This window comes from Microcebus murinus, chromosome 5, assembly GCF_040939455.1.
Source record: "Microcebus murinus isolate Inina chromosome 5, M.murinus_Inina_mat1.0, whole genome shotgun sequence".
Classification (NCBI taxonomy): domain Eukaryota; kingdom Metazoa; phylum Chordata; class Mammalia; order Primates; family Cheirogaleidae; genus Microcebus; species Microcebus murinus.
The window spans coordinates 13,767,766-13,790,298 of NC_134108.1; the positions used below are offsets into that span (position 1 = coordinate 13,767,766).

General features: G+C 37.7%; 1 protein-coding gene across 2 annotated transcripts in view; it reads right to left on the reverse strand.

Annotated features, from left to right (window-relative positions):
- ESR1 (estrogen receptor 1) overlaps positions 1 to 22,533 on the reverse strand; it is a 349,291-nt gene that overhangs the window by 62,192 nt on the left and 264,566 nt on the right. For both annotated transcript variants that reach the window (XM_020287265.2, XM_020287262.2), the window contains exon 6: positions 10,215 to 10,353. In XM_020287265.2, coding sequence (XP_020142854.1) covers positions 10,215 to 10,353 — 139 coding nt within the window. The remainder of the gene's footprint in view (positions 1 to 10,214; positions 10,354 to 22,533) is intronic.

Sequence of the window (22,533 nt, forward strand, 5' to 3'; positions counted from 1 at the left end):
TAATCATTAGGGAAATGCAAATTAAAATCACAAGGAGATACTGCCTTACCCCTGTCAGAATAGCCATTATTAAAAAGTCAAAAATCAGTGGATGCTGGTGTGGATGCAAAGAGAAAGGACACTTATGCACTGCCAGTGGGACTGAAAATTAGTACAATCTCTATAGAAAGCAGCATGGAGATTCCTCAAAGAAATTAATGTAGACTTCTCATTCAATTTAGCAATCCCACTACTGGGTATCTATCCAAAGGAGAAGTCATTTTATCAAGACACCTGCATTCAACTGTTTATTGCAGCACAACTCACAATTGCCAAGATGTGGAATCAACCTAAGTTCCCACCAATCCATGAGTGGATAAAGAAAATGTGATATATATATATTTCTCACATATATATCAAGAGAGAGACACACACACCATAGACTACTATTCAGCCATAAAAAAGAATGGAATAATGCCTTTTGTAACAATTTGGATGCAACTGGAGACCATTATCCTAAGTGAAGTATCTCAGGAAGGGGAAAACAAACACCACATGTACTCTCAAATAGTTGGGAACAAAACGATAGGCATGCACAGGCACAAAGAGATGTAAAAGACATTGGAAAGTAAGAAGGGAGGAAGGTTGGGGGGATGAGGGTTAAAAATTTATCCCTTGGGTACTATGAACACCATTCCATTGATGGGCATATTAAAAGCCCCAATCTAAGCATTATACAAGGTATCCATGTACCAAAAACTTTTGCACTGCCTTAATATATTGAAGAGAAAAAAAGCAAAAGATAATCACAGAAAGTCAACCCTTAAAAATTAAAAGAAGAAAATTTCAAAGTGACTTATTCGTAAGATTGGAAAGAACCTGTGTGCCCATCTACAGGGGATTGGCTGAATAAGCTGTGATATAGCCACACAGTGGAATATAAGGTAGTCATGAAAGGAGTAAGGAAGATGCGTATACATATACATGTATTATAGTCACCTCCAAAACAATATGTGGAATATTATACATAATATGTTACTTACGTATACAGAGTGGAGACATGACTACATACAAACACACATACACTTATGTCCACTTCCCTTCTAATCTTAATTCGAATTTATAAAATAGGATTATCAGAGAGCTTCTAGTGGATGAGTTAGTAATGAAAGTTAGATTCTTTAGCTATATTTGGTTATAAAATTTTGACTTTCAAATCTTTCATCTTCAACTCTGATTCTCTCTTCTGAGCTCCAACTTTCCTCTGAGCATACCCTTCAGGATACCCTTGCTGCACTTTAAACCCAACATATATAATAAGGAAAAGCTCCTCAGATTTCCTCACCATCTACTCTTCCTTCTGTCTTCTTATTCTCTATCTTCTGCATTGTCATCCTTTCAGCTACCAAGACCACAAATCTGGAAATCTTCATCCCTGAACTCCTCACCACACCCACTTTGAATTAAGTGCCGTCTCAGGCTCTGCTTTCCTTGGAGGCTAAAGTGGCCCTATCCACAGGCTCAACTGCACATAGTAGTTGTGCTTGTCTTGGCAAAACTGGGAGATACATAACCCTTGTCTTCTCAGGGGGTACAATGTATTAATAGAAACCAAGTCTCAGAGTGCCTAGGTATATTGAATATGCAGTAAGCAGCTTTCCCTCATCATCTTATCATGCTCATTGCATCCTCTTTCCAATGATAAAGTCATGATGGAGCTCAGTATCTGCACCAATTCAGAGTGGTAAATAAGCAATCAGGTTAAGAAATTGATTCTCTGCTCTGGTGTAAAATCAAAGAAGATACTGACAGTATGTTTTTTACATCTCCTTTCTATTTTATAAATTGAAAACCCTAGAAAGATAACAAATAAGACTATTAAATGACTTAATAAATGTCTATAAAAGTATCAAAAGAAATTTCATTCTTATTAGGAGCCCACAGGGAGAAGTCAATAATGCCAAGGTAGAGATTAGAAATTATAAGACTATTAAGGGCATTTAACCATGACATTAATAATAATAAAATTTTTTTTCAACTTTTAACAAGGAATGGAAATACACATACTAACTCCATTTACTTTGAAGCCAAACCTCTCTCCACTCATAAAATTAAGAGCTGTTGTCACAGGAAAATATCCAAGCAGTACTAACACCTTGACATATGTAATATTGTATTTAAAAGATGTGCAAATTGGGACCATCTACCTTGATAAACCTCTGCCAACACCCTCTGCTTCCCTCCTGAGGCCTCAAAAGAACCAACATATGGAATGATCTTGCTTCTAGAGTTCTATATACATGACAGTATACTTTTAAGGAGGATCAATGTATAATGAGTATAGTCACATGAAATACCCTGCATGGAAATGTCAAGAATGAATCGGTATGCGAAAGCAAGCATAAACCAGGAACTGGTTTTCCCTCAGAATGCATAGCCCTCAGAAAGTGATGAAGGAAGATGGACCAGACATGGATGGTGTGAGGTGTGGTGAGGGTCTGCTTATACTGTCCTACTTTTGAGTACACTCATTTGTATACTAACATTACTCTACCACTAAACATTCAATTCCCTGAGGGCAGGTTTGCCTCTTACATATCTCTTTTTTTTTTTTTTTTTGTATCATCCTTCCTTTCTCTTAAAGAAGAGAACTTATTTTTAGTTTAGGCCTACACGTGAAAGAACTTTCTGCTGTCCAACACTGTTTCCTGCAGGCAGCCTCCTGAAGCTGGAGCAATGGAAAGAGCTAGTCTCAGGCTGAACCCTGTGGATATGCTGGTGCTGAATAGTTCCTACTGAGTTGGAGCAAACTGAGTCCTAATGAACACAGACTTTAAAGTGGCAATCCCCCCTGATAGCTGGATTTTAATGGCACTCATTAAAACAACTGAGGATCTTTCCCATGTCAACGTGGAGAGGTAGCTATAATAAAAGCAAGTATGAGAAGGGAATTACTTCATCGTCCCTACATAGTATTAATATATGCAACTTAAACAATATTAGTATATTTTAAAATTAAACTGTCAAAAATACTGTTTTGATTGTACTTTAAACAATCCAGTTAATAATAAATGGCAAATAAAAAATAGTATAGTGTGTAAAAAATGTAAGAAATGTCAAAGTAACCTCCTACACATAGAATTAATTCTTGAGTTGGGATTATTCCTTTTTGTCTGGAGCAGTTTTATATTGAGTGGATCCTTCCTGTTTATAGGCTTAATTCTCTCAAAGATTTAGACTTGTGGCTTAGCAAGTTTTATGATACAGTACTGCTTAATTGCTTTGTTTTTGAGGATGAACCCTTGGTTTCAACTTTTGTTTTTCACCTTTTTCCAATAGAACTCTCAAGCTCTTTCATGATGGATGGTCTCATTGGTCAAATTGATTTTTCCTGAAGTTTTAATGTATGTGTGTGTGTGTGCGCACATATGTTTAACATCTTTATTGAGATATAGTTCATGTATGTCTAATTGGCCCATCTAAAATACATATTTCAGTTGGTTTTAGTTCAATAAGTATTTTGATTCATCTATAATCAGAAGTGACAGTAATAATGACAGTTTGGCTAAGGTCTCCCATCTCTTGGCCTCAAATTTCTCCTTTACAGTTTAAAGTTTTGTATTTCCAGGGTTTTTCAGGACATTAAACCAAAGACTTTTAACAATCGATCAAGTGGCACCTGACGCCGAGTAATTAAGGGCTCAGAACCAGACAGAATTAAGGGACCCTGAATCGGAATATACACTAGCAACATTCTTTCCTACCTGTATTCTCACATTGAATGAAAAACAGTTTAGAAAATAACCAAGAGGGGGGTCATATACATTAAAGAAGTTAAATAAATGTTAGCTTCCTTTCTTTTCTTTTTTTCACTCAATTCCATAAGGTAGAGTGAAAAAAGGTTATGAGCAAATATGAGTTATGAGTTATTAGTTATCCCAAGATATGAATGGGGCAAGAAGACATGCATAGTAAGGTGCACAGACAGGACCCAAGCGTTCCCAGAAAGTTAAGAAGAGAATCCAGCAAAGCTGATGGTATTACTGAAATTGTCTCCTGGCCAGGGCTGACTAGCTGGTGAGTGGCTCACTCACTGCCACCCCCTCCCCGCCCCCACCCTTGCAATCTGCTCCTCCAGCTGCTACAATGCATAGGGGATCCCCTTTGAGTGGTGCACACATTTTTCAGAGGGTAGAGTTTTGGAAATGGAACATAAAGGGAGGCCCTTCTCTTTATGCCCAAAAAGCACATGTGGATGGATTACATTCTGAATCCATCAACTCATTTCAGGACTTTATTTTTTTTATTCTTCCAAATAAAAAAATCTGCAAAGAATTTACCTGAAGGTTTACATGGAAAAAAAACTCAAATAAAATTGTTGCTTGAAGCATTGGTTTTGGGGGTTTTTTTTGCATGTTTTATTTGAGTGTTTTCTCCTGAAATATTTACAATAAACAACCTAAAATGAGAATGTTCTTGTTTTTAGAAAATGACTTTTTTTTTCAATTTAAAATGAATTTATCATTAAAAAGCAGCCTGCTATTTAGTAGAAGAGGCAAATGGTCTCTCTGGTACAGCAACCTGTTTTTCTCTTAAGGAAGAGGACTCATTCCTGTTTTATGCCTACAAGTAAAAGAACTTTCTGTTGTCCAATACTATTTCCTTGAGGCAGAGCCTCCTGATGCAGGAGCGATGGAAAGAGTTAGAGCAACAACTCTCTGGCCAAAGGCTTGGTAGAGGGAATATTCTGCTTGTCGAATTGGTCCCTGCTTTTCAAATGGATGAATAGTTTTTTCTCTGAGAGTGAACAGGAGTCAAAAGAGAGTGCTTTGGCTTCACTGAGAAATCCGCAAATATTTCTCAGAATTTGTTAGCATAGATGGCGCCAGCAAAACAAAATTAGACAGTCCCTTGGAAACTGGATAGTCTTACTGACCAGGCAATTTACATTGATTTCCTGGACATTATTTTACTCTTGCAAAAGCAGAGACCCCACAAGGAACCGTATATGATGAACACTTCTGCTCCCGTTTTCAGTCTATATTTTTCCAGCGTAAGCACTCAAGCAAGACTAACTGCAGAGACGCATTCCTGGTAGACACGGAGGACATATTTTGTGTTTTCTAGTGCCAAAACACACCAAAGGATTAGGTGCTAGAATGGAAAACAAGTTTTCTCCACTTCCTGATTACTTTCACAGGCGTTCTTAGTATCTTTAACTTTCCTCTTGTAAAATACACACACACACACAAACACACACCTCCCCAAGAGAAATTACTAGGTTCTTTATTTATACCTTATAATAACCTTTATTCCTTGGTTTTCACAGGAAGAGATGACTGCATTAAGTGCTTGGAACTCACTGCTGCAGCAAACAGGGAAGAACTGGAAAGTGTGGGTAGGCTAAGCATGGCAAAGATAAAATTAGCCTACGAGCATATGACTACCAGGAAAGTTACAAACTCCTAGAATCAAGATATCATGGGCTGTCATCAGGGAGTAAATCAAGCAATAACTCTTTTTAAATGGACACAAGATAGGAAATATGTCCTCTACTCTTAAATGTGGGAATGGCAACCCAGCAAGTTTTTATTAATATATTCCTATAATCACCAAACCACTTGCCAATACCAACATCGAAATAATTACAAGGAAAGACTTGGTTAAATTCCATCCCTCTGATGGCCTTGTAAGGCACAAATGCCTGGATTTGCAAAGGCGATTTGAGACAACAGGACATCATTATAATCAGCACAGGCGAAACCCTATCTCCAGTTAGCGAAGTTGGTGATCCATGGGTTACAGGGCTACTTATGATTTAGGGATTTCTTTTCCCTATGTCTATGCAAATGCAAATAGCCTATGCAGGGGGCCGACCTTTTTCATAGGTAATGTCACAAAGTCTGAGATAAAGGAAAAAAGATGAAGCTAATATCATTTTCTGCCTCCCAGCTCTCAACAACTTAGCTTTAAAACTTACAGATATCTACATTTTATTACCAAAAATGTTTATTGTGTACAATCTGATCGGACAAGAGCAATGGAAAGATCAAGATGACATGCTAGGCCAGGCTCGGTGGCTCACGCCTGTAATCCTAGCACTCTGGGAGGCTTAGGTGGGGGGATCGTTTGAGCTCAGGAGTTTGAGACCAGCCTGAGCAAGAGTGAGACCCTCCATCTCTATTAAAAATAGAAAGATTAATTGGCCAACTAAATATATATATAAAAAAATTAGCCAGGCATGGTGGTGCATGCCTACGGTCCCAGCTACTCGGGAGGCTGAGGCAGCAGGATTACTTGAGCCCAGGAGTTTGAGGTTGCTGTGAGCTAGGCTGACGCCATGGCACTCTAGCCTGAGCAACACAGTGAGACTGTCTCAAAAAAAAAAAAAAAAAAAAGACATGCTAATCAGAGAGCACACTTTCATCAGAGGGTTGGTGCCCATAAAGCAAAAACAGACACAGCATTCTTAGTTGTCACTCAGAGTCATCTTCCACATGTATAAAATTTCAAATGGGCTGCTGGTCACAATATTTTTTACTCTTATTCACCTATCAATGTCATCAATAGCAATTATCCTCAAACACCAAGAGGGTAATTTAATAATATTGAAATTTAATATCTATGAACATGTTAATGATTAGAAAAGTCGAAAAATTTAAAAATGTATAGATATTTCATTTTTATATTTTATTTATAAATATTATTTATATACTTTCCTCATCATTAACATGTACCTAAATATTCTTACATGTAGTGAGACCTTAAGGATTTTACTTCATAAGAAAGAGATGATCAATGGGAAAGATGTGACTCTTTGCTTATCTCCATTTGGAATTTAAAAGTTGCGTAACAAACAGGTTTGTGGAGTATAAGCAGGAGGAGTATAAGCAAAGGCCAAATGCAGTTAGAAATTAAGAAAATCCTTCCAAAACAGATGGGTATTAGCTTTTGTTAAGTCTATAAAAGAATATGCCAGGAATTGATGAGTAGCAATGAACAAGAAGTAAGTGAATGAGATGACAATAACAGCTGAAAGGACTATCAGAAGATGTGGCTTTTCCTCCTGATTCTGCCACAAGCTACTGAGGTGACCCTGGCTAGTGTCATTAACAAAAAAATTACTATTGGGCGTCATGGAAGACTTTGTACATCAGAGATGACACAAAGATAAACAAAATCTGGTTCCTGACCACAAGAAGTTTACGAGCTGGTAGAAAAGATAAGATATTCGATCATAACTAACACATGGCAGAAGGAGAATAATACTTTAAGAGAAGTGCAAACCAAACACCAGGAAAACTTAGACAAAGGAAAGGAGACTTTCTGCCTGAAGAGGAGAGAGTTTGAAGAAAGGTTTTATGGAAAAGTGGTGGCTGAAATGAGACTTAATGATTGGATAAGATTCTGACAAGGAACCCCAGTGGCAGAGCCCCTTTCAGAAGCATCAGGAGAGAAATGTGAATGTGCAAAGTTCCACCAACAGCCCTCAGGCCGAATTCAGCTGCCCGGTGTTTTTAGCCTGGACAAGAGCTCACCAGGACACCTAATCCCCAGCAGCCCCTCTTGGACTCTCACTCACTGGCCTTCTTCATTTACACCATCTCACTGGCTCTGCGGATATCGGATATCGGTGCTTATGACACTTGTAATAGAGATTCGCAAGGATCAAGATAAGAAGTCTGTCTACACAGGTCTTTATAAAGAACTGAAAGAGCCAATGAAAGGTGATTCAGGAAGCATCATGATCACAGCTGTGGCTCAAAAAGTCCTCTCTGGCACCACTATGGGAGATGACTAAAGAAAGCAGAGCCTGGCCCCAGGAACAGAGTCAGTGGTGGAGAAAGAAGGAATCTCCAAGAGGGACAATCAGGATGGGAGCAGCACAGCAGGACGGAGACAAAGGGGAGGTCTGGGTTCAGAAATAGTGCAGAGATTACTTGAGGGTTAACTGGATAATCTAGTGAAGGAGGAGGTGGATTTCACAGTGAATTTAAACCTTATTGCTCCAGCATCTAGGTGAATGCTGATGTCACTAAGACAGAAAGGAACAGACTGGATGGGAAAGATAATATATTCAGTTGTAGATACAGTAAACCTGAAGAGCTTAGAGGACACTGAGGAAGGAAAGTCTAGAGCAGTGGTTCCCAATTGGGGACAGTTTTGCTGCCCAACCCCCGCCACACACAAGAGCTATTTAGAAATGTCTGGAGACATGGTGGCTGGTGCTCACAACCTGGCCAGGAGGTTGCCACTGGCATCCAGCGGGTAGAATCCACAGATGCTGCTAAACATCCTAAAATGCACAGGACAGGCCCAGACGAGAAAGAATTATCTGACCAAAATGTCAATAGTTCGGAGGGTGAGAAATCTTGATCTAGAGGCAGTAGAAACTTCAAATCTGGAATTTTAAAAAAGTAGGAAATGGATAGAGATGAGAGCTTTTAGTCACTCATACTTGTGTGAGATATGAAAGAAAACTAGCCACAATGGGAATGTCACCTCATTGGCAATATGAATTCGTTGTAAGAGGCAATGTCAAAAACCCTTTAATTTTCCAAATGCAATGGTTTCATGACTGTTCTCAGCAAGCGTGCACTCACGACCGTAGACGTGGATGAGGACGGAAATCATGGAGCAGATCAGTGCAGGCAGGAATGCCCAGAATATACACAGGGAAGACGTGTTCCAGGCGGTAGCAAGGAAATGTCCTATGTGGTCTAAGATTTTCATCTGCAAACTTCATATAAGTTGCTCAAAGAATTACACTACTACTGTCAGATAAGAAAAAAACAAACTCAAAGGAGATAGGTGAAAGGGGAAAAAGGAAAGGAGAAAGCAAAAGAAAACAGGAGAAATGAGATAGAAAAAATGACATGACAAGGAAAACAAAGAGTGGAGAGGACAGGAAAGGAGAGGAACACTGGAAGGACTTCCTACAAAGGCAACAGAACGCACTGGGAGTGCAGTGCTAAGGCATAAGACTCATGGCCATTCTCAGTAATTTTGTGAAACTGTGATTATCAGGATACATTCTACAGACAGCAAAATCTGCTTCTTGAGCAGGCTCGTAGCTGTTTTTCAAAAGCCATATTATTATAATACAAAATGGCAAAAGAGTAACTAACACCTTGTACAATTCTCCAGCATTTAAATGACTTTTGCTGTGAATAAATTTTGCTGCTGGGATGCAGTGTGGGCCACCTGGCAGCCTTGGACTGCTGGGCACACAGGCAAAATAGGTTTGCAAGGAACAAGAAGATGGTCCTTCCACAACCAAAGACAAGGTATACCTGGAACACAGAAAGCTACAGGAGCAAACCAAAGGAGGCATGACTGCACAGCAGAGTGGGAAGACTAGGTGCTAGGCTGGGAGGCAACAGAGCATGCTAGAGCCAGAAAGATCTTGAATTCAAAACCTGGCTCCAGCATTAGCTAAATCCCTGGTTTTTACAAGCAGCAGGATGTCTCTGAGAATTAGTTTCCTTTCTGGTAAAGTGTGGATGGTGAGATTCCAGCCTCCTAGGAGTGCTGTGATGATTAAATGAGATCATGCAAGTAAAGTGTTTAGCACAGCAGCTAGAGCAGGGTGGGGATGCCCTCAATGGTAACTGCTACTGAATAATGTCTAAATTCTATTACTCTAATCAATGACTGAATAGAATAAAAATAAGACCCACAACTCAAGTACAATATGTTAAAGAGAGCAACATATTTGAAAAATGAAATGCATTCATAGAACTAGAAGTGGGCTTCAGAACTCTCTGGTCAAATTTCCTTATTTTACTGATGAGAAATTGGAGAAGGAAATGAAAAAGCTATTGTGGTTTGGATGCACAAAACCAAAAAAAAATGGAATAATTAAAAGGGGGTATTCATCATTTTTTGTATAACATAAGTTGAAGGTGGAGTTAGAAAACTGTTCCCAGTGTGTATGTGTGTGTGTGTGTGTGTGTGTGTGTGTATGTGTGTGTGTGTGTGTGTGTGTGTGTGTGTGTGTGTGTGTGTGAGTGTACTAGAAATAATAGAGTTCCTCTAAGGAGAAGTCCAGCAGAAAGTTATCCTTAGCTTTCTGTGAACTTGACTAGCCTTCATCACCCAAATTCACCCATCTGTAAAGTAACCTTACCTCATAAAGTTATCTGAAGCTTCACAGAGAACTGAATAAAATAGCATCATAAACAAACGTGATGATGAAGGATATGCTTCTCTCAGGCTACAGCCAGGTTACTCACCTGTCCAAGAGTAAGTTAGGAGCAAACAGGAGCTTCCCTGGGTGCTCCATGGAGCGCCAGACAAGACCAATCATCAGGATCTCTAGCCAGGCACATTCCAGAAGGTGGACCTGATCGTGGAGGGTCAAATCCACAAATCCTGAAATAAGATAAGAAAATCTTACTGACTTAAAACGAAAAGTATTCATTACTGCTGAAATGAATGTAACCAGCGATTCGAACTGGTAAGGTCTATCTTCTATTGCATTGAGTAAAGTGTAATAGAAACACACTTTAGAAGGAAACCTAGCTATGTTGATGAATTTTAATGTGGTATTAAGAATTATACAAACTTATACAACCCACTTAGCTTTCTATAAAGTTCTGTACTTAATGTTAAAACATTTATGCCTTCTATTTAGATAGTTCTAACAGCTCCATGTGACTATTACTCATTTCTGGTTCAGCTGAAGCTACTAAGGTATAAGGAATTTAAATTGCTTGCCTTACATCAAATAGGAACTCAAATACAGACAGGACCAAAGTCACTAAATTTCTATTTCTTGTCTTCATCACTTAGACATGCTCTTTTTTCTTCATAACATGTAAAAGAAAGACTAATGAAATAGCATATATAAATAGATCACTTGAGAGAATGAGTCAGATGACTAAACATGACATCATTCTGGTAATAACTACTAAAATGTGCCCTTGTTTTCTAATGGTTGATTAGGAGATTAAAGCTTTTTCCAATCATTACTGACAATATGGTGGATGCTTGAAAATAATGATCATGAGGAAGAAAGGGGGGATAAAGGAGGGAAGAAGGGAGAAGGAGAAAAAGAAGAAAAAGAAAAAGAGGAGAAAGAAGAAGACGAGTTTATTGAGATCTTACTATGTGATAAAAGCAATGGTAAACATTTCCTGTGCACTATTCTTTTTTTCTTTATTAATACAATAACCTGAAGAAGTAGGAACTGATATTCCCATTTTATAGAGAAGAAGACAGGCATTTGGAGAGTTTATTTATGTTAAGGGAAGAAATAGGAATATAATCTTCAGAATCTGGGCCCTTGAACACACTTGACAACTGCCACTTCTGAGCTCCACTTAATTAGAGAATTTGGATCAGGTGACTAAATAAATTCAACCACACACATTAATATATGCCAGAGTGGAAGGGACATTAAGTAAACAAGGTACTCATAAAGTTTGCTGCCTTTCAAATCAGTTTCCTGTCTTTTTTCCCCAGAGGTATCCCACCATATTCTATTTCCCTTCCCTCTCTCTCTCTCTCTCTTTCTCTCCCTCTCTGCCCTCAACTCTTTGTTTTGTCTTATCTATGAGAAAGGCTCTAGGACTCCCTTTTTTTGTTGTTCTTTTCTTTTCCTCTCATCAATGTCACACTTTCATTAGCTATCTACACTTGTATTAATTAAAAACCCCAAATATAAGTTTGTTTCCCTTAAATGGTCAAGGGTGAATGGTCCGCCTACTGGTTGTTTCTTCTTGAGGGGTCTTGGAGTTATGAAAATCTCAGCATTAAACAATTAGCTTATTTCTTATGTGCTTAAGTACCATCTTTTACATAATCCTTATCTCCAAATAGTTGATGATCCACCCAAAGAAACCCAAGCTAGAGACAGACCTTGGAGTTTATGCTCCATCTCTTGCCATCATCTCATAATCAAACCTCATCAACTCTATCTTTGAAGTAACTACAATTCTTCTTCTTGTTTGCATTCTCATTGCTAACATACTAATTCAGTTCCTAATAGTCTCTTACTTTTTTGTATGACTTTATTTTTACTCAGCATAATTATTTTAAGACTTATCCATGTTGCATGTATAAATAGCTGATTCTTTTCATTGCTGAGTAGTATTCTATCATATGGATATATCCAATAAATAAACACACTTTGTTTATCCTTTCATTGGACATCTGGGTTTCCAGTTTTTGGCTATTACAAATAAAGCTGCTATAAGCAATCCATGTACAAATTATTATGTGGATATATGCTCATTTCTCTTGGTTAAATATTTAAGAGTAGGATCTCTAGATCATATGATAGGTGTATGTTTTTTTTAAGAAACTGTCAAACTGTTTTCAAAAAGGGTTTACCATTTTACATTCATATCAACAATATATGAGAGTACTAGTTGCTCTACATCCTCACCAATACTTGGTATGGTCAGTCTTTTAAATTTTAGACATTTTAATAGATGTACAGAGGTGTGTGGTCTTAATTTGCATTTTTCTAATGAATAATAATGTTGAGCATCTTTTCACATGTTTTCTAACAGATCATTTTGCTACACTAGATACAAGTTAATCATTCATGTATCTGTAAATCCTGCTAGACTATGTACTCATTTGAGTCACAGAATGCATGATTCCATCAAATTTTGCTTCCACTGCATTACACAGCCAGACCAAGGCCCGTGATGACATAACCTTTATTAGAGTAGGTGTCTTTTCCTTGGAAAGTGTGGATTCCATGATCATGTAAAAAAGAACTTGCATCTGGAAGAATAAAAAAGTGGCTCTGTTCATAAGAAAAACTGAAAGATTAAAAAGCAATGATTTGGTTTCAGATGCCCTGGGGGAAAAGGGCTCAGGTATATCTACAATGTGCAGCTATTTACCTATAGAGTGAACTGAGTCAAGATGCACCAGCCTTGCTCAAGGAGAAAAGGCTGAGGCAGCATTAAGTGCTTCTCTTTCTCAGCACCCAATGCCTAAGGGGATAAACCAAACCCAGCGGACAGTATGGAAAATGATAGCCCTCGGGGCGGTTTTAATTCTCTGAGAGTTCTATGTGGTAAAAATGGAATCATGTAATATTCATGTAATTGTCACCCATGATGAAGCCTATCCCAGATTATTCAGTATCCTACATAAACCTTAAAAAATTACACAGCATCATATCTAGGGCTGTCTCGGGAGTTTGGCCATATAACCAGTCCATTTTGGAAAACCAAAGGTCTGCTTTCTGGTGGCAACTTAACATATTAAATGGAATTGTACTTTTTAATTCTCACTGTAAAATTTCAGTGCTATTGAGGTCTGACAGCTTTAGTGCTCTTTGGGAGGTGAAGAAGCTCCCCATAGCCATTTGTACCACACAAGTATGGTGATTATGAAATCTGTCTGAAGTAGGTCTGTTAGTAATAGTTTTCAGTTGGGAGGCCAGCAGGATTGCTCGATCCTTCTGTTCAAATGTTGTAGATCTCTCAAAAAGAGCTTATTTAATTATCTTTCCCAGCTGTGCATACTGCCTGCAGACAAGGGTTATTATATCTGCTGCACAGTGTCCTCTGCAAGTTCCTGGGTCAGGGTTGGGGGTAGTGTGCAGAAAAGATTGCCAATTAACTTTCTCAATGAATGTGAGGACTACGAGAGAAAGTCATTAGATGGAGTGTCTCCTTTCTTCCAGTAGACTGGTCTTGATGTTATTTTAACCATACAGGAGCTAAACACTCTTTTGGTATAAAATAAATATCCATGAATACTTTCAGTTCACAGCCAATGGGCACCAATAATGTAATAAATCCCAAACAAAACTAGATTGGGGCAACTATCTTTAGACATCAAGTTCCAGCTCCTTTGCTAATTTTCCTTACAAACATGCAGAATTTTCTAATATGAAATTCCAAATGAATCTGCTAGAATAAATCAGAGGCATTCAAAAAGTAAATTCCACTCTCTCCTGAACACTTGGAAGTGTCACCAATGAGAAGATGGAAGTTTAGCAGCTGCTATGGGATATGATTAGAAGAATCAGTGGCAGATGTGCTCACAGGTGGTACAGTGAGAGTTGACTCATCCCCCCATCACTTGAGGATCCCCATTTTAATGACAAGGGGACTCTGGGCCTGTGGACTCCACACCGGAGGGACAGAATGCATTCTGAAAAAGCAGTAACAATAGTTTGCTGAGAATAGGTGAAATCAGATGCTCAGAAATCTCATTTTATACAATAAAATCTTTATAAAAGCAAGCACGGATCTCTTTTCCCTGGTCTGTATTCACAGGTCTAATAATAGAGTATCTAGAGAAGATATATTGGAAATAAACAGGAATGCCTCCAGTCCTACTCCCCACCCCTCAGTGGGTAGTGATGTAGATAATGAAGTTGAAGAAGTCCTCCTTCATAGAAAAAGATACCCCCTCATACATAAACCCACTCCTTATTTCTAACTTCATCACCAAGTACAGGCATTGCTGACTTCTGCCTTCCATTATACAAGTAACTGTTTTTCCTCCAAGATATGTTAAGTTAGTTTTGACTGTGAAAGGAGCTCATGGCATGTCCATCTCCCTGCCTTGGGACTCGTGAGATCCTGAGCGCTTTTCTCCACTCTGCTCTGCTAGGAACTGTCTACAAATTACCTAATTTGCTTGGCACGCAAAGAGATCCTTAAAAGCTCAGGGTGTGGCAAGGCTCTTAGAAATGATGTTGAAAAGTGTGCAGAGATCCTTAGGCAAAATGACTAATATAATCTGAATGCTTGTAAAGTTCCATGCTGCCTTGCAGTAAAAGATAAATCAGAATGACTCTTCAGTGGTGACATAAAAAATATTAAATACTACAGTCATTATATTCTTAACTCCATGGGGTACAATCTACAAAGCAAAATAGAAACTGTGAAAGAAAAAAGCAACATTTCCCTAGGGAGTGCTATCTACAAAACTAGAAGCCAGGTGCTTGGTTCCTTCAGTAAATTTGTTGGAAAAAATACTGGCTTACTGGCCTTCAAAAAAAGTAATCATGTTCTCAGTCATATGATGACCCTAATGTTCTCCAAAATGTCACTTATGAAATTGCCTGTTGCATTTCTTCTGTATTGCCTTATTACTCAATAGAAGAAGAGTTGAATAATTCATCTCTTTTTCTTTCAATGTCAAAGACTCAGTGCAAGAGTAGAGTAAGGTAAAAAATGAGAAATTACAGAAGTGAGATTACAGCACAATGATGGCTACAAGTGAAAAAAACTTGGGATTTCTGAGATAAAACCTATAGAACAGATAGTATTAGAACAATCTAGACCCCTGTTCAAATGCCAAGAAGTCTTCATGTCCTACATTTTGTAATTTATTCTTTAGAAAATAGTAACTTAATGCCACACCATAGACCACGGACCCATGGTATAGTTGAATATGACCTTCCTTCCTTCCAAAAAAAAAAAAAAATGTTTGCACTCCCTCTAATATGTAGTCCTATTATAGAGAGACTCAGTAAAACTGTGATTGCCATTCTTTCACATTTAAGATGTCTCTGTAACAGTACATGTGTTGAAAATTATTTTTTAAGAAATGAGTTTTCCACTTAAATAGTGTCATGTACACTCTTACCAAACATGAACTACTGTTAGAAAATAAAATAAAATAAATGTAACAAGTATCCCCAAAATAAATGGTAATAAGTTAAATAATCACTTATTTTGAAATATTGTGGATCCCAGTGCAAGAGCACAGGCTTTTTCCTGAGCCGGCTCTACCTCACCATCACTGTGGATTCTGGCTTTCCTGTGCTGCAATAAAAGAAGCATGAGTGGCCCCGACCTGGCCCGTCCCCATGTCATACTGCCTGTCCAGTGCTCTTCCACTGCTGCCATACGAGATGCCCACCTTGCCAATGCCAAGCTGACTTTCCCTTCCTTGAGGCTGCAATAGCACTCATCTTCTGCCCTGATAACTTGCTATTTCCAAGTCATGCCCCAACCTGGGACTTTTTGATTGTCTAGAGGGCACCTCCCACCCATTCCCCAACAGAATGAGGACAGAAGTAACATAAATAATATGAGCTGAAAAGTCAAAAAGACCTGGCTTGTAATTCTTCTTGTGGCCTGCAGCTACAGATTACTTAAGATCTCCGAAAGCACTTCCCATCAGTAACGTGAGGATGGACTGACCTACCACTTAGGGTTATTGTAAAAATTAAGGGTTTACCAGATGTCCTAGAGAACCAGAGTAGCTACTCAATAAATGTAAGTGCTCTTCCTTACTTCCTCTCGATAGGCTACAACTTCTGCTCAACAGAAGGGAACATTAATGTTGTAAAACACCAAAAGAAATGTTTTGTTTTAAAATATTTTAGACTTAGAACTTCAAATTTAAATTGGGCATTTTGTGTTTGCCTTGACTAATTCACGATGTCATGTTGTATTTTCTGTTTGTTTTTTTTCTTTTTATTTATGTATTTTTAAAAATCTAATAAAAAAAAAAGATAAAATACTTCCTGGACCTCAAACAACCCGTACAAAACAACATATCTTATGATTCAAAAGTGGAAGGAACAAGAGCATGTGGATTATATTTTGCCTAAAATACATATGCAAAAAAAAAAAAATGAGAAAAGAAAGCATGTTTGGGGTTTTATTACACCCAAAGCAGTTCAAGATGTTTAGCATCTCCAGGATGCAGCTGTCTTTGTACACCCCCAGTTGGAAATGGTTGATGGTTTTCTACTGAACCCAGCAGCCAGCCACGCCATGTTTGCTGCTCCTTATGTGCCTTGGGATAGACAGAGCAAAACTCTCCCTGTGGTGACTACCTGCCTTGGGTAGCTAAGTGGTGTTCTTCAGGTAAATTCTAAACAATAACATGGCAAGTGAAAAACCAAATGTGACAAGTTTGATATTTTTAACCTATGTCACTTTCAGCACAGTTGAAAGCCAATTAATTTCATAATTTGAGTAAAAATGGAAGAATTCAATCCATAGGTTTTAATATAAACAAACTTACTGCTTCTTAAAATGAACGGTACATGCCTCAAATACCCCATATTAACATGATCTTGAAAGAATTATGGATGATAAAAGTCTTGATTATCTATATAAATCTATAAAAAATTTCCAACCTTGACCACGCAGTCTGACAACTGAACCACGTATTATTTTATGTAATACAATGTAGACGTTTATGGCACCATTACCAATTCCTTCGGAACACTGCAACAGAACATAACACATCTCACTCCGACAATTGTTTTTACACAAACACATTCAAAGGCAATGTTTCTATGACACATCCAATCTATAAGTCAACAGTATTGTTTGTGGTAATTCCACTTCCTTCTCATTTTTATATAAGTGAAAGACAAAAACCAACAGGGGGCTTGAGATTTTTTTCTGGACTTCCCTCTTACAATGCATACGTGAGGTATAAACTAAATGTTGAAGACTGTCTTTCCTGTGACAAGGTCTCATTGTAGGCTACTCATTAGGAAAGGAAATCTAAAGACAAAACTTTTCAACTTTGCCCAACCGCTGCTAGTTTTTAAACCCCACTGGAGAACTATATTCAAGGAACCACACTGCTTATAAAGCTCCTTTGAAAAATTATTAGAATTAAACACAGAACTGTATTCAGATTCCACTTCAAAATTTTTCTAGCAGTTTTTCCCTGCTCTGGAGATCAGCCCATGTTTACTATTTAGTCATCCTGTGTGTATTTCTGCGTGTTATATATTGTGGTTACACCTTACTCATCCACTGGTATTTGATTATGTTTACATATCAACATACAAGGTATAAAAATAGTATATGGAAATAAATTACCTCTGATCTAGAGAGGTAATTATAGAACTTCTTCTCTGTGTAGACAGAAATATGGAGCTATATTGTAAAAGCCCCTCAAGATTAGAAGATTCAGAATTATAGACTATAGCATATATAAACTAATTACAATACAAATAAGGAAAATATTCTTGACTTTAAATACAAATTTTATTAAATTCTTTATTCTTTACAAATTTAGTTTACCACATACCTTTCAATGGCTAGATACACATATTCCTTTTGTTCAAAGGCTAGATATGTCTTAATTCTGATCACAGCATATATGAACATGTGAAATACTGAATATGTTCCTTTGAAAAATTTTATCCTCAGTCTTTGTAGAAAGTTGATATGAGAAAATGTCATTGCATCTTTACAAAAGGGAGGATGAAAGTATTCGGCAGTGTCCCTCATGTGAGCACTCATTTATTTGGCAAATTTCTCTCCAAACTTAGTAACAGGAAAAGGTTTCCCTCACCTAAAGAACCACTGTGCTCCTTTTTGTTGGCTAATAAGGACAACGGAGTTTCTTACAGACTGCATGTGGCCCATCAGGAAGCATAGGTATTAATACAATGATCAAAGCAATAAAAACTTTACCTGTTTTGTGAGAAAATTATTGCCCTACTATTTTTTCTGGATCTCGCTTTTGACTATAGTATTGAATGACAAGGCATCCGACTTTGCAAAGTAAATAAATAAGTCATTCAAATATGTATATTTGTTTTCACATACACACACACATAAGTATCTATGTTTTTCCTCCATATAACAAAAAGTAAGTTATGTGATGACAGGTCGAGGAAGTAGGTTGTCAGGAGAAAAGAATTCATCTCACAGCTCTATCTCACTCTGGAATGAAAAATAAGTCAAGACTTTCAGATTTGAGGATCTGACTTGGGGATCAAGAAAAAAAAATGTCCCTAAGAGAAAACAAACAGATGGCAACTCTACCTTGTTACCAACCCCATCTGTATTACACTGGGAGCCTTGGTTTATGTAGCGATGGTTGTCATGACGATAAGCATTTGAGAAGAGTTCTGGAGAAGCTGATGGATTTAAGAGTGTCTCCCAGCTCCCCAATTTTCCAGACACACACAAAAAACCCAACCCCCTCAAACCCCAAATAAACAATTCTATTACTTCTTATGTTGGCTACAGTTATTCTATACAGATACTAAGAAATTTTGTGCTCTTTCATATCAAAATCCTCCTGGGAGGGACAGAATAGATCTTAACTCTGATATATCACAGCTTGAAGATAAACTAGTCTTTTATTTTTATTCAGTAAAGGCAATTGTATTAACTACAGTTTAATTTTTTTTTCCCTTACAAGCTCAGAAAGAAATCAATTACAGCTAAAATGAGAAAGGGGGGGAAAAGTAAAAGAAATTATTTTCCAGTTTCTAAGAGTAGATTGCAAACTAAAGAAGGAAAAAAAATTAATAAACTATAAAGTACTTAAGACTGCCCTTTTAAGTGCTTGTCAAATGGACAGGAAGGCCAGCCACTGTGGAGTGATTCTGAGTTACCCGACAAAGAGCACAGACTGGCTGCATCTGAAAAGTCAACAAGCACTTGTACCTTGGAACATACATTTTTTCCCATCTACCTAGAAGCAGATCCACAGAGCATTACAAATGCTATTGTCATCAGTCTGCGTTCTCCAGATAACTGTATGCTCCTGGTAAACACTATAAATGTCATCAACACAAAGACTAACAGGGAAGTAGACAGTCTCTTTTTAGAGCGAGTCCCCAAAACAAAGGGACAATGATGACTTCCACCCACCTCACCCAGCTCAAGCCCCTCAATGAAACCAAAATTGATAACTACTGGTAGTTTTAGTGAGAAATTCCTCTCTCCCTCCTTTCTCCCCCCCCCCCCAGGCACTGTATTTAAAAGCTATAGGAACACCTGTTGTTGCCAAAGACCCCAAGCAAGGACGTGTAGTTCTGGAAAGCATTAGGAACAAAAAAAGAGGCTTATTCTACTTAAGTTCAGAACGTGGGAATGGGAGTTTTATGAGGCACAAATCGCCAAGAGGTATCAGAAATGCTGAATATCAAATCTCGTTACAACTCTTTAATTGAGAAGCAAGAGGACAAGCTGTAGGGCTCTGGACCCAGAAAGGGGAGGCCAGCAAGCCCAGGGGCCTCTGGGAGTCTCAGGGTCTTGGGGAGGGTGGCTATTAAGAAAATGTTACTCCCTCCCTCTGGTCTGCCTACAGTTCCCCAACTCCTACACTCATGCCATTGCCCTAGACAGATTTCAGCACCAGAGACAGAACAAGCATTATTATAACAAGAATTATTTCAGCCTATTCCACCCCACATCTGATCTCAGTGAGCACTGAACCATTCTAGAGAGAGGCCAAAAGGCAATTGGAAAGCCAGAAATTATTTTCCTTTAACTCATGGTGGATTCCTTCATAAGCATGGTAGATCTTGCTAGGTCATTAAATTAACCACTCTAAAAATAAAGAGGGTAGTTAGGTGCTATGGTTTGGATGTGGTTTGTCCCCACCAAAACTCATGCCACAATTTAATTACCAATGTAAAGCTGTTGGCAGCTTTACACAATTTAATTACCAATGTAAAGCACAATTTAATTACCAATGTAAAGCTGTTGGGCCTTTAAGAGGTGATTAGGCTGTTAAGATGGATTAATGTCTTTCCTAATAGACTGGATTAATTCTCCAGGGAATAAATTCGTTCTCATTGTTTTAAGAAACAATGGACTTTTTATCCTTTGTCTTTGCATGTGCCTATTTCTCTTTCTGCTTCTCTGCCATGTTATGATGCAACACAAGGCATTCACCAAAAGAGGGCCAGATGCAGCCACCCGATCTTGAACTTTCTAGTCCCCAGAATTGTGAACCAAACAAACCTTTACTCTTTGTAAATTACCCTGTCTCAGGTATTATGTTATAGCAACAGAAAATAACTAAGACACTAGGCCAGCCTAAAAGAAGATTCTCTAAATGCTAATTACCTTAAAAGCAAAAAACTATTCCATTTCTTGCTAGTTCAACATGATCCCTGGCTTGGCACTGGGTCTCATCAACAATGTTGACTTCCTAAGGATTATATCAGGAACTACAATACTATTTCCAAACAAAGATAAAGAGTAACTGTATTTGTTTCCTAGGACTGCCAAAAAGTACCACAACTGAGTGGCTCAAACTTGCCTTACATTTAGTAGTAAAAATATATTAGGTTTTTATGATTGCAAAGCCTCACATTCTAAGTATTTTAGACCACAAATGAGAAATAGTGTGAATTGGAATAATAAAAAAAAAGAGACCCCAAACAAAACAAAACAAGAAACCCAGACAAAAACAATGGCACATAACGAAATTAAAAGAAATGTTTATGAATATTTAGCAAGACAAAGGAGTAGGTATTTTTCTTGGATATGAGGACATACATATGCCATCACTGAAATGATATATATACTCATTCCATATCAGGATGACACAACTTGTGATGGTCCCAGAAGAGAATTGGCTTATTCCAAAAAATCACTGATTGGGCTCTGGTTTGCTCAGGCAAAGCTAGAATGAAGAAATGCAGAATTACTATTCTCCAGCAAGAGAGAGTAATTATATTTTATATTTATATGAAGAGAAAAATATCTGTTGGCTACCTTCATAGAGTTCCATGTGCCTCAATAGGAATTTTAACCTTTCCAATGTAGAACACCATATTTTGAGGATGCAACATGTGGTGGTAGGGACGATGGGCTTTGTTAGGCCCAGCCTTGCCTCTTACTAGTTATGTGACCTTTGGTGAATTACTTGATCTGTGGTGCCTAGTACAGTGCCTTCTCTTACTGTATGCTCTGTGGATAGTTTTTGAATGAAAGAATGTATTTTTCTGAGCTTCAGTTACTTCATGTGCAGAATGGGAATGATAATACAATCCCTATAGTATGTTACGGTGAAAACTAGAAGAATATATTAATATAAAAGGAACCCATCATACTGCCTGGAAAATACTGGTGGTCAACAAACAAATGGTAGCTATCATTATACTACTTCCTTTTTAATGGTAAAATGTATCAATTATTATGCAGATGATAAATTTTCTTAATACCTGACCATGAGTTTCATATCTAAAATTCATAGATTGAAACACATTTATGAGAGGGTTCTTAAACATTTTTGCTGCATTTGGAAGTCTGAGAAAGCATTCTCAGTATAAGGTTTTCATAAAATAAAATATTTTTTAAAAATCACAAGATGAAACAAGTTACACTAAAATCTAGTTCTTCTTAAGAACCCTTGGGCATTCATGGACCCCAGGGTAAGAACACCTGATAGGGTGAGGATCAAATTCAATGACTTCCCAGATGATCAGCAGCTGCTGGAAGGTTATCTAATTAGATATTTTCAGAAGACTGTGGGACATATTTGGATTCATTATATATTTTCTCTTGAACCTAAAACACAACAGACTAAATAAGAATTTCATGCATACCATATCACAAATTGGGAAGTCCTTTTCCCAATGCCTACTTTTCTTGGAATGCTTTCCTAAAATTATTGAAGAGCAAAGAAGTATTATTAACTATTGGAAATGTTTGGTATATATGAGACAAATAGATATAAAAAAAACAAGGTGTTTCTAGAAAAAAAGTTATTTCTAGAGAAATAACTGCTATTTAAGAGCAGGTACAGGAATTGGCCTTAATGACTCACTTTTGATCTTTTGATGACTCACCTCACAAGCTATTAAAGAAAGTCATTAATATCCCTACCTAACCAAGGAATGTC